The 13,424-nt window shown below is 45.1% G+C and overlaps 2 protein-coding genes across 2 annotated transcripts; both read right to left on the bottom strand.

Annotated features, from left to right (window-relative positions):
• Positions 1,576-3,190, bottom strand: LOC8060112 (WUSCHEL-related homeobox 9). Its single transcript, XM_002458736.2, has 2 exons — positions 2,394-3,190; positions 1,576-2,245 (listed from the first exon to the last, which is right to left on the bottom strand). The coding sequence occupies exons 1-2, from the start codon at positions 2,809-2,811 to the stop codon at positions 2,007-2,009; spliced, it is 657 nt and encodes a 218-aa protein (XP_002458781.1). The 5' UTR covers positions 2,812-3,190; the 3' UTR covers positions 1,576-2,006.
• LOC8060113 (probable glucuronosyltransferase Os03g0107900) lies at positions 9,419-13,214 on the bottom strand. The gene is made up of 8 exons (XM_002458737.2): positions 12,845-13,214; positions 12,180-12,326; positions 12,035-12,099; positions 11,849-11,918; positions 11,469-11,687; positions 10,847-10,990; positions 10,628-10,763; positions 9,419-9,876 (listed from the first exon to the last, which is right to left on the bottom strand). Exons 1-8 carry the CDS (start codon positions 13,112-13,114, stop codon positions 9,647-9,649), a joined length of 1,281 nt encoding a protein of 426 aa, XP_002458782.1. The 5' UTR covers positions 13,115-13,214; the 3' UTR covers positions 9,419-9,646.

A 13,424-nucleotide genomic window follows, 5' to 3' on the forward strand; every position in this document is an offset into this window, starting at 1 on the left:
TGCAGCAACATAAATTTTGATGTTGCAATACATGGTTTTTTTCGATGTTGCAATATTTTTTTTTGATGTTGTAGTATATATTTTTGAATGTTGCAATATTTTTTTTATGTTGCAGTATATATATTCGGATGTTGCAATGCATGTTTTTCATTATTGCAATACATATTTTTGCGATGTTGTAGTATTTACAATCCAATGTTGCACTACATATTTTTCCCATATTTTTTTTTGCAATGTTGCAGTTGAAGTGTTTCATGCTCTTTTGGGACAAGGGCACAGTCAGGGAGGGGACTACGTTGGGACTGAGGGACAGGGCAGTGGAAGACACGAGTTCCGATCTATCCCCTAGGATGCACAGAGGGCGGACACGCTTCCGTGCGCAGGGGGCAGTGGGGGGCAAGTGGGGTTCGTAACGGACATGCTCTTTTGGGACAAGGACACGGTTGAGGGGGGGGGACTGCGTTGGGACCGAGGGATAGGGCACGATTGGGGAGCGGAAGACATGAATTTTGATATATTCCCTACATTGCGCAGTGGACGGACAGACTTCCGTGTGCAGGGATAGTGGGGGCGAGCGGAGTTTGTAACGGACCGGTGTCCGGACGCACTCATGCGCCGGACGTCCAGGCGCTAGAACTTCCGATATTTTTTTATCTAGTACACCCTCTTTCTCTTACTTTTGCAAGTGCACGCTTCTCATTTTTGTTATTATTCTATATATAGTTGTTTCGTTGACCTTCTCTTTACAATTTGCTATATAGAAAATTAAGTGGACTGCCAGATTAATTTGCAAATAATCCGAAACAAAAACGTACTAAGTTTTAGAAAATTGGTTAATGGTAAAGCGGAAAGTACATGACCTATTTACAAATTAATTTGTAAACCAAACATTCTGCAACACTTGTACTTTTTTCTACCAAACATTCTGCAACATAGTACTTCTCCTTTTCGGCTGGTGAGGGCGTCAGGCAAATCGAATGATTCTTTTTTCATAGTTTGAAACCTACAAAGCTGCACATGGAATGTGGTACAACACAGTACCAGTATGTTCACTGTTCGCATGCAGATTTAGTCAGTGTGAAAAGAGTCAACAAACAAGAGAGCATGGCCCAGATGGCCGAAAAGTTAGCAGCTAGCTTTGAAACTCCATGTCCAACGACAAGCATCCAAAGCAAACTGATCATATAGCCAACAAAGTCCTAGAGGCAAGCGGGTGGTGGTTGACTATCACATGCTGTGAACAAGTCAGAAGTAATTTCTTATGATGATAGCCAGAACCAGCACAAGCACTCACGGTACCACGAGCTCACGGTTAAAATTTGGGTGGCCGTAGCACGACAGTTTGAATCCAATGCATGCATCCTGTAAAAGCCTGGTGTGTTCCTACTGTATTCGTCTTTAGTTCCCACCGTACCTAGCTAACGCAATATATCCATGCGTGAATCACACATCACAAGCCACACAAACATATAAAACAAAACAGTCAAGTTCATAGAAGGGTCAAAGACGCTCAGAGCATATATATATAATATATATATATATATATATGCAATACATTAGCATTGGTGTGTGATAGACCGGTCGAAACTGACTACATTACAGGAATTACCATATATAGGTATATAATTACCATATATAGGTAAATTTGAAAATGACTATGGAATTTAGATATGTCATCAGTAGTGAGCACAAGGTTAATTAATTTTAGTATGCCATGAAGGTAGCACCAGAAATGAACGAAAGAAGTGGCACGCATGCAGTACTCTCTCATGATGAAAAGATCAACGAAAAGGCAGCTGAAATCTCAGCTGCATGCTCTTTCCCTGATCCTCTCAGATTCTTCATGCAACGTCGTTGGTAGCGCGTACGTACATCAGCTTATGCCGTATTTCATCTGACACATCTTTTCATGTCGGTATTAGCTACTAGAACCAAGGACTACACAATGATGCGTGCGACAAGGCCACACAGTTGGTACGTGCATGCATATTGCGCCGATGGTCGATTTAGTAGGGACCGAAGCTGCAGAGCCTGAGCTCAAGTGGCGGATCCCGGCCGCCGGAGACGTCGAAGAAGGAGAACTCCCTGCACTGCTCGCTGGCGGCGCTGCCCCTGACATACCGGACCTTCTCCGCCGCCTCCAGGTCCACGTACGACTTGAGAGGGAAGAGCTCCAGCGTCTCCACCTCCCTCGTCGGCCGCTCCCACGTCGCCTCCTGCTGCTCCACCACGTCCCTGACGTAGCCTGCATGCACGGATCGAGCACGGTCGATGTCAACAACCCGATCGAGCAGTTCATCATCTCAGGGCCACCGGCCAACACATGTATACGTTGTTGTAGTAGCTAGCTAGTAAAGACGATATGTGTGCTGCTGCTGCTGCTGCATGCTTACATGTCACGGCCAGCCGGTGATGATGGTGGGCGTAGCTTCTGGCCTCCCGCTTGCTCTCTGGCGGCTGCAGCACGAGGTCGACGTCGGCCTCGGCGTCGTGCGAGGCGGCAGCAGCACGGCCGCCGTCTTCCTCGTTGCTGCCGCTGCCGCTGCCGCTGCCACTGTCGGGGGAGGACGCGCCGCGGCGGCGCTTCTTGTGGTGGTGGCGCTCGCGGGCCTTGTGGTTCTGGAACCAGTAGAAGACGTTCTTGCTCTCCACCTTGCCGAAGGCGCTGAGGTGGGTGGAGATGCGCTGGATCTGCTCCGTGCTGGGCGTGCGCAGCCCCGCGCGGAAGAGCTCCGTCAGGACCTTCACCTGCTCCGCCGTAGGGTTCCACCGCCCGCACTTGACGCCTACCCGCCCGCTCAGCGCCTCCATGATCGTCGTCGATCTCGATCAGTACCTATAGATATATATCGATCGTAGCTACACTACTCCCCCCAAGTGTGGATCGGATTTGCTTCAGCTATATATGTGGGTTTGAGAAAGATCGATGAACGAATGCAAAATATCACTACTAGCTAGCTAGCTTCTGCTTCTGATTTGGTTGCTTCCGGGATCTTCTTCCGGTCAGAGGAAATGCTGAAATCAATAGATGCGCAGAGGGGGTACTTATATAACCGGCGCAGGCCGGGGCAGTGCCGATCGAGGCCGTGGTCGTGGCAGTGGCTGTAGCGGATTCGAAGGTCTCGGTGCTTTCCTTTTGTTTTCCTTTCCTTTCTCGAACTATGCGAGGAGAGAAGAGCTCAAGAGGTGGGGAGGGAGAGCGAGGGAGACATGCGCAAAAGCTGCTGCCACTGTTTAGCAAAACGCTCTCTCTCGCGCGCGAGGGGAGGCGCGCCCGACATCCTTAAGCGCGATTGATAATGCGGTTTTGGTCGCCCATGCATGCAAATCTAAGTGCCGTCCTGTCGCGTAGCACCATGTCTTAGAATGAGCCCTGTTTGCCGAGAGAGTCCATGACCATGAGAGTGTATTCTAATAATCTAATGATGCCGAGGTGGCGGGTGCTGATTTGGGGTGCGCGGCGTCCCAAGGAGATCTCTGGCTCCTTGCATGGGTCGCGACCTAGTCGAAGGGAATCGATCGGCGGCGAGGACCAGCGCGCAGCAGCAGGCTCACGGCGCACGGGCGATCGGCGATCTGCAGGTTTTCGGAGTTCGCTCGGCCGGCCGGCCGGCTGGTCTCTACTGCTTGCGCGCTTTGAATAAACGGCCGGCGCGGCGCGGCGTACGTGCTGACATCTATCTCTTGACGACTAGCATCTCTCTGAACAAGTTAAGCGGCAACAAGACAGAGACCCCTGCATCTGTCTCGCTGCAAACTACGGTTGCCAAGACGCATGACACCAGTTTCACAGAAAAATATAATCACCCTCGCTCTATTGTTTATCACTTTGTGTATAGTGATCGAGTTTGTATTTGCACGCGAGTTAATTATTGGTAGCTGCTGGAGGTCTTAATTTCTCCATGCGTTGGGCTGGGGAACCGACTTGGAGTCAAACCTGTCAGTGTGCATGCATGCTTGCCAAAATTAGTGTGATAAGTCGTGCATGCATGGGATTCAAAAGAGTGTCAGGGCGGGTAACATGTTGCATGGCCTTTTGTGTTCTGCCAACCAGCGCCCTATCTATCCGTTCCAGCTATATACGTCTCCCGATCGACCGATCCTGTTCTCACTAGCTAACTGTAGGCAGTAGTACCACGGCAATTCCATTGGTGAGGCAACTACACTGTTGACCATGTGAGTAGTAGCCGCGCGCCGCGGCCTGCGATCGATGGATAGCCCGCCTGCACCACGCCGGGCCGCGCTTATTTCACACGGACGGCGACAGCCACAAAGAACGTATATGGTACTAGTGGTACTAGGCGCCAATGGAACATGCCCAATCATCACGACGACGTGCATGCAAGTTAACGCAAAAACGCGAGCGCCGTACGTGCGTGACACACTCGATCCGGCCGAATTCCTGTCGTCTGCTTGCTACTAGTAGTAGCTTTAATTTGCACAAACTCTCATCAGCGCCAGCTCAAAAAGGTGTGTGGCAGCATCAGTCACGTTCCAAAAACAACAACCAGGAGACCATACGTACGAGGCTAAGCAAGGCAATGCATGCATGCAGTCCTCTCATAGCAGTCTCATGCATGCGCCGGACAAACAAGCTAGACCAGCTCTCGTCACTCGCCGCTCGCTCGTGATCCGGCTTCTTGTTCGGAGTGCGCGCGCACTCTAGCACGTAGTAGTAGTAGTAGTAGTAGTAGCTTAGTTGGGTCACAGTCACACCCGTTAAGTCCGCGGAGATACATGGAGCTTTTCGACGACCATGAGCATGAGCTCCTGAAAAGCTGAGGCGGATGTCATGCTTTTGGGGCGTCGCTCGGCAGATACCAATGATAGGGCCACACGGCCCGGCCGCGTCAGGGGCGAGCAGTCGGAATGAGATCGCGAGCGGCCGCTCCGGAAAGCGGCGGCAGCACCACCTCATTCCTTTTGCTTTGCCAAGTTTTTTAAGTCACGGCCGGCTCCCGGGGGCAACCCTGCCGTGTGCCGTGCCCTTTGAATAATGCCGGCCGGGGCGCCGCAAGGTCCGCAGCGCACCGCCGGTCGTCGTCTACGGTGTTTGTGTGGAATGCCCATGGCGTCGATCGCGCGCCCTGCTAGCTAGTACTAGTAGCTTGCTCCATCGGCAGGCATGCAGTCCAGTCGCGGGCGGGCGGGCGCGCGCGTCGGTCGTGGCGCCGGCCGTGCCGGCTTTACGGCCTTTGGGCGTTCCCGAGCGCGCCGTGCACGGAAAATCCGTGCTGCGTGGGAGCCAATTCCCGAGGAATTGGCGCGCGGACGGCCGGGTCGCGTCGGGCCTTCGGCTAGCCGGAGGATCGGATCGCGCCCCCGGCCTCAGCGTGGTCCAGCGCTCCAAAGACGTCGTGATTGCTAACGTGCCGCCGAGCCGGGGGGATTATGTATTAGTTAACTCGCGATCGCGCAATCCTGTCTCGCGTGACGAATGGATGGATTTGGATTGGGGGGAGGACGCGACGCGCGACGGGAGCCATGATTGGTTTCTCCTCCTGATCGATCGGCCTAGCTCGCCGAATCGTTTACGTGTGCGTCTTTTCGTGGCAAAAGTGATTGACGTGCATGCATGGAGGAGATCCTTTTTATCATGCACAGGTGTGCGTGTGTTGAAGGCTCGTGCCCGTGCATGCGAGCATCAACCGGCTCCTCCGGGTAAAGCTGTTTTGGGCCGGGGCATGATAATAATTATCGTGGCTTTGCTTGGATGATTTGTTATATATGGTGTGTTTATTTGGTCGGTATCCTAATCCTTGTTTTGTTTGTAATTAAGGGATCACGCTGTGCTTGATTATTAGCTATATAGGACTACTTTGTGTCTCCGACAGGGCATCATCAAAAGTAAAGCAAATTGGAATTTGTGGAGCTTAAATGCATGGGGGCTTATAGTAGTAAGTATGGAGAAAGTTAAGTATGGATCATTATAGCTGCCTCGTGGGATACCTGAAAGATCATATAGCAAGATCCATGCATCTGGTGGCAATAATAATTACCTCTCCATATTCCTGCCCCAATAGATAGTGAACAACCCGTAGATTTCACAAACGTAAAAGAATCTCCTGAAATATGTATGTACTATACGTCTGCATAGCCTGATCACAGGAGTCAGGACAAGCAATTTCAGGGTCAACACATACGTAGTACAGTCAATACAATCAGACAGACTCATGTGTAGATGAATATGGTCAATGCGGTCAAATTGATAAACAAGTAGAGTGATGCCGGAAGGCCGTTGTCCTGACGTGTTCGTCGAAAACAGATTCGACCTCGTCACTTTGATCACTCGCGATTCTTTTTATCCTCGCGCGTACAACCACCTGGGATTTGATCTAATATAACCATTCTGAGAGGCCTTAGCTTCTCGCGCGCGCGCACCCTCCGGCCGCCCGGTCCGGTCTTGCACTGCGTCTCCATGTCCGTTCTCCCTTGTCCTCCACAAAATCCACCACCAATCTCGATCTCGACGATGTGATCGATGGACGCACCACGCCACCGGCCCTAGCTAATCTCTCTGCACTGCACGCGCGCCCAGCTCCGACCTCCGATCGATCAACTGGTGGACGCCCTAATTTTCTGAGCTCCAGTGACCAACGATTTGGATTTGCATTGGCTAGCTGTTAACCAAATCAGGAGTTGTGCACGGCGATGCAGTTGGACGACCGATACGGGGACGCCCTTTGACTTCAGAACATGGCTTGGCACGGCTCGTATGGACTCTTCTCTCTGACCGTGAGCGCCAGTAATTCCCAATGCAGGGTGGGCAGACGGATAGCGATCTGCGTCGCCGCCGCTCCCAAGGAAGCTACTACGTCGTTCCAAAATAAATAAATAAATAAATAAACTAGTACTTCTAATTTTGTCATTCCATTGATATTTCATCTAATTTTGTCATAAGTCGAATTTTTTATTTTGAGTAGCAATATCCATATACAAAATATGTAAAAGGAGTATTATTATATCTTATCTTAAATGAAAGGTTTTGCAACCACGGAAGTTCTTTTTTTATGAATCTTGTAATGAATTCAATTTATGTAGTACTCCCTCCGTCCACGAAAGAATCAATTCCTAGGATCCGTTTCAGTCAAACTTTTTAAAGTTTGACTAACTTTATAGAAAAGAGTAACAACATCTATAATATAAAATACACATTATATGAAAATATATTCTACGATGAATCTAATAATACTAATTTGATACTATAAATCTTAGCATTTTTTTCTAGAAATTTGGTCAAAGTTTAAAAAGTTTGACTTAGGACAACTCTAGAAATTGACTCTTTCGTGGACGGAGGGAGTATATGGCATGGTGGTCCGTCCAAATAGCTTGTGTAAATAGTTTTGTCTTCATGGTAATATTTGGGTCTTTTACTTAAAAATGATTTTTGAAAGTAGGCTTTCCTTTATTTATTGGTTGTATAATTATCCTCTTACCTTGGCCCTCCACATTAAATTTGTATAATTATCGGCAACTACTTTAGTTCAAATATTTGTCATTTCCCCCTTCTTTCTTTTTCCCCGAAAATCACACACTTTTTTTGGATTTGGGAGATGTGATGACCGATAACACATACAGGGATGACAACGAGAAAGAAGAAGAAGAAGAAGAAGAAGAAGAAGAAGAAGAAGAAGAAGAAGAAGAAGAAGAAGAAGAAGAAGAAGAAGAAGAAGAAGAGTGTGGCATTCAAGGCCGTATCATCATCCAAGAGCAAGGACAAGGCAAAGCAAGAAGAATCAAATGAACATGATGATTGCTCAAGCTTTGATGAAGGAGATGATGAGAAGATGGCTCTCTTTGTGAAGAGATTTGGCAAATTCATGATGAAGAAGAGGTATCGTGTTAGAAGTACATTTTCATTTCAACTGAGTTGAGAGTTCCTCAATGACAATTATGTGCTCCTCCCCTTAACGCTACCCACACCGAGAGCAGCAAGCTCATGAGCTGCCCTATTACAAACTCTTGACCGTGACACACACTTGAAATTTATGAAATTTGACGACACAAAGGACTTTAGTTCATCTATGAGACCTCCAGACATCGACTTGGCAAATTCATCAGTCGTCATATCTTGTTTCACCATCGTTGCGTTGTGTCCGTTTCCAAGATTAAATTCCCCATCCCCAAATTGCAAGCCACCTGGACACCATGGAGACAAGCAATCAACTCTGCCTGGAGGGCGCTGAGCAAGTGATCAACTCGCGCCCCCATCCAGCAAGCACCAAATCTCCATCACTATCTCTGATGAGGAAGCCCCATCCAACACTCTTGGCATGTGGTGAAAAAGCCCCTAACGCAATTTAGTTTCAGGACATCTTCAGGTGGTTTTCTCCACTCATGACTTGTGAGATTCTTATCGATGCCAAATCAAGATTGCCTTCTGTTTTCTTTTTGTGAGCTCCATTCCTAGATAACACCACTATCCAAGTTTCACTAAAATTCCATTTCTTGTCCCTCTTGTACTTTTTTTTTAAAATATATGATCCTATAACTTCTCTTGTGGACTCAATTACCTCCCCCCCTCCCTCTCAAACATCCTAAATTTATATGTGTGCATCTAGACTCCTTAGATAAGGGTACTCACAATGCAGACTCTATCATAGAGTCTAAAGTTATTTATTACCTCGAACAATATGGACTTAGAGTCTAAATAAAACTTGGAGACTTATTTTTTCTACCTTTTTCTTCAATAAATATGCTGCCACATCAGTAAAATACCATAAATAATATGTAATTAATTGTCTTGGACTCTGTGATAAAGTCTTGCATTGTGAATGTCCTGGTTTTGGTGGCTAATGACACGTAACATTGCCTTGTTGGAGAAATAGGTGTTGATGTTATCTCACCCGTGGCGTAGCTCACGTGTTATTTGTGTGGGCCATAGACCACCCTAGAATTTGGGAAAATTATATTGCATATATTTAGGTAGTAAGTTACTTCATGTAAATTCTAGTGTTTATTGCTTAATTTAATTTTTTTGTAAGTCTTTTTTTATATGTTTGTTTTATGTTTCAATAAATTATATATTTGTATGATAACATGCTAGGTTTTATATTGTTAATATAAAAATAAATTATATTGCGACTCCCTAGTTAAAAATCTGGTTACACCACCATAGATCACAATGCATAGGATGAAGATCCCCCCATGATGATCATAAAATCCAATAATACACATTTTTTCTTTTTCCGATTAATCTAAATAATTTTAGGCTCTCTCTACGAACATGAGGCTCTTTTTAACATTATTTTATAGGCATATTGATTGTCAGACTTGGAAAAACTAGACTTAAACAAACCTAGATGGACTAGCAACGAATGTTTAACCCTAGTAGGGATATGATATTAGCAGATTTGTCGTAAGAAAATATTTCCAAATCACTATATTTTATTATTTTGGAATTAATAACCCTTACTAATAGTAATAATTTAGAAAAATATTGATCAAAGACTAATTACATCTACTTTGTTGACTCGAATGGTAGATATCTCCATACAGTAAAACTCTAGCTTACTATTGTCAATTCTTAACATGACGTATGTGTTTCTTCTCAAGATTAGCAAGAACAACAAACACAGCTTCACTAGAAAATTTCTACATGATACAGAACAGATGCCAGACTATAGTTGAAATCAGAATCCATCGTTCATGGCAACGGAACAGGCGTCCTCCAGCTGTGGAACTCAATCAGATCCCTATTCACAATCGATCTGTTGTGCAGCCAGAACGTTTCAGGCGATTGATGGAACCGCCGAACTTTCTTCTGCAGCTCTGTCAGGATACCGCTCATGGCAGAGCACGGCTCAGTATCAGCTGCATACACCCACAAGCATCTCATCTGACGCCCATGACCAATCATTTCCTCGATCCTTTCATCTGCAACACCAACAGAAGTCAACTTCCATTTGATCCAGCTCAGCCTTAACATATACTCCTTCAATCTCAAATTATAAGTCATTCCAAGAATCTTGGAGAGTTAAAGCATCTCAAGTTTGACCAAATTTATATGGTAGGATAATAACATTTATAATATCAACTAAGTATCTTTAGGCTCTTCATTAATTATATTTTCATAGTATATCTATTTGATGCCACAAAACTTTGTAATTTTTTCTATAATTTTGGTCAAACTTGAGATGCTTTGACTCTCAAAGATTCTTGAAATGACTTACAATTTGGATGGAGTATTTACTACTACAATTGAGAAGTACTCCCTCCATTCCAAATTATAAGTTATTTTCATACATACTCCCTGGTTCAGTTTATAAGGCACAACATGATATGGCATGGTCTCCTAGGATATACTTCGACCATTCATTTATTTTATATTGTACATTTATGACTATAAACTTATGATTGTTGGATAATACATTTGATTACAAATCAAACCATTAAGTCTATATTACAATATTCAAAAATTGTAGGCCCAATTATTGGTTAATGATCGTAGAGTTTGAACCTTGATATGCGTGTGCACCTTATATTTATGACTATAAATTTATGATTAATGGAGGTAGTAGGTTTTACTATATACGTATCTAGACATATTTTATATCTAAGTACATAGTAAAAACTAACTATAGAAAAGCTAAAATAACTTAGAGGTTGGACGAGTATAATGCAATACCTGATATTGATTCAAGGTACTCAAGGAGTTCAGGTCCAATCCTGGACGATGGCCACTTTATCGAGATTTCACCGTAGTCGATCACATTCTGGAAAGGAAGCTCAACTTCATCTGACAAAATCACCGGCACACATTCCTATCATCAAGGTTCTCACAAGTTCATCATCACCATGCTACAAAAAAACATCTCTTAGCAGGAGGAGAAATAGGATAGCTAACCACAAAGAAGGACTCATAGAACCGAAGTGTCCAAGATGACTCTCCACGTGGAGCCAAGCAGAACTTTGCATTTCTCAGGTGCTTGAAGTACTCGATCCTTCCCAATTTGTTGGGGCCAGATAACTTGAGTACAGGAGATTCCAGCTATTCACAAAACCAAAGTTACATTATATGCGATCAGAGTTTTAAACAAAAAGGATGTGTTCAGAGTACTGCCCAACAGGGCCAGCCTAGAAAACGGAATATGGTGCAATCATGATTAATTTGAGGTAGAAACTAAACAAGGATGTTTAATGCCAACTCCCATGCATCACAATGTGCTTATACACAGATAATTGAGTTAAGGTGCCAGATTTTAAAATATCACTTTTCATCCATTAATATTGACTGGAATCATAAAAAAAAGTTTACAATAATCTTATTTACTCCCTCCATTCCAAACTATAAGTCGTTTTGGCTTCTCTAGAATCTAGATGCATACCTTTTACATATGCACTCACTATGTGTATATAGTTAAAGCAATGTATCTAGAAAAGCCAAAACGACTTATAATTTGGAAAGGAGGGTGTGATTTTTATTTTAATAATTTTAAACTTATTCTGTAAATGAAATGGAAGCTAACCTTGTCAGGATACTGCTTTGCAAGCTCTACCAGTTGAAGGCGCCCTGCTTTCCCCTGGGCACGTCCAAGGAAGTTGGCCAAGTACTTCCTTTTTGTTAGTGGGATTGGTTGGACAGCACGAGCATCAGACTTCACCATAGAATCATCCACGTTCCCAGGTATAATAATATCTTTCCATGTATTAAATGCACTCGTACCGCGTTTATCAGTCCGGTCGCCCTGACAAATGAAACACAGGGCCATAGATAGACTTCTCAAATAGACAATAAATAAAACAGCGCTAGAGCCACGTCCTAAGATTTGGATAATTTAAACACAACTCCTTCCTTTTGTGGAAAAAAAATATGGCACATATTAATAGCATCACAAACAGCACATACCTCTGGAGTAAGGATAATAGATCGATTCAGAAATGTTGCCCACGAGCGAAACAGATGAGCTCCTGCACCACTACATATGACAGAAAAGGCATATTTTTCTCAGGTAAATAAAAAGGTTCCCAGACATATATTGCTCTGGCAAAAATGAAGAAAACTGGTTCACCAAATTGTAGTTACAAGATGTACCTTGGGAAGACAAAAATGTGGTCACGCCCACCTGATCTACGGAAATATGGCATCTGACTCAGAACCTAAAGCAAATGAAGGCAAAACAGTAACGAATTTGTTTTCAAACACATAATCCAGGAACATCATGTGGGTGGGGGGTTACCTTGACATAGGTCTGATTGATTTCCTTGTCACTTAGTGCCCCTGTCATGCGAACACACTTGACATAGCTTGGAACAAAGAAGAGATTTGCTTGATCCTTGTTGAATGTCCTGAACCTTGACTTTAGAAGAAACTGGTGGATCTTGACCTACAAAATGAAATACCACTGACTTGATTTTTATTGTTCCAGTTTTCTGTAAGAGACACTGAGTGCAGGTACCCAGAATCTAATGAATAGCAGCAAGGATTATACTAGCAAAGTAGCAATGTCGTTAGTTTGGTTTGGTAGAGGAAGTAGCTCCTGCTATGCTACTCTGACAAGATGAACAACTGAAAAAATTGGACTAAGTTGTGTGTAAAGTAACAAAAATTTGAATCAGGAAATTATCGAATTGCATGATACAGAGTATGTTTGAAACACTGATTGAGATGGACGGCCTAGACGACACAAGTATGGTTGATGTTGTGCAGGTTCAATAGTATACGCCCTCTGCGTAGAATTAGGTTAGGACCAGGGGGGCAGCAGCTGTACTGTAATGTAGGGAGCGCAACTTGCAACAAATTATTTGTGCGTTGCCTCCTCAGACAAGATCAGTGCCGCTGTTCTGTGACTAAGGGGGGAGGGGGATTGAAGAGAAGAGAGGTGGTGGGGGCCCAAGGTTTTACCTGGGTGCCCCATTGGCCCTTGAGGCATGTGGCGGCGGTGATGGTGCCGTCGCGTCCCCGGAGCAGAGCGCGAAGGCCCTGGATCTCGTCCTCAGCGTAGACGTAGATGCGGAGGTCAGCGGGAGAGGAGGGCCTGCCGGGGTTTATGGCGGCGGAGGAAGATGTGTCGAGGAGGAGGCGGTCGAAGAGGCGGGTGAGGAGGAAGGTGGCAGCGACGAGGAGCAGAGCGCCCACCTGGTGAGCGCGGCTGCAGGCTTGGTGGTGCCGCATGCTCCGATAGCTCGCCGGAGCCAGAGATGGGGTAAGAGGTGAGGGGATTTTCTGATTCCGAATTTCCGATCATGAGCCCGGCGCGCCGACGATCAGTAGCCCGCCAGCAGCTTAGCATGGGTGAGCGGACCTTGCTGTAACCTCTCCAGCTGGGCCGGGCCTTCTAGATTTTGACTGGGCCTCACCCAGATCTTGTTTAGTTCTAAAAAAAAATTACAAAATTTTTTAGATTCCGCATCACATCAAATCTTTCGGCATATGATGATTAAATATAAATAAAAAAATAAATACTTGTATATTTTTTACGAGA

This window comes from Sorghum bicolor, chromosome 3 (genome assembly GCF_000003195.3).
Source record: "Sorghum bicolor cultivar BTx623 chromosome 3, Sorghum_bicolor_NCBIv3, whole genome shotgun sequence".
Taxonomy (NCBI): Eukaryota; Viridiplantae; Streptophyta; class Magnoliopsida; order Poales; family Poaceae; genus Sorghum; species Sorghum bicolor.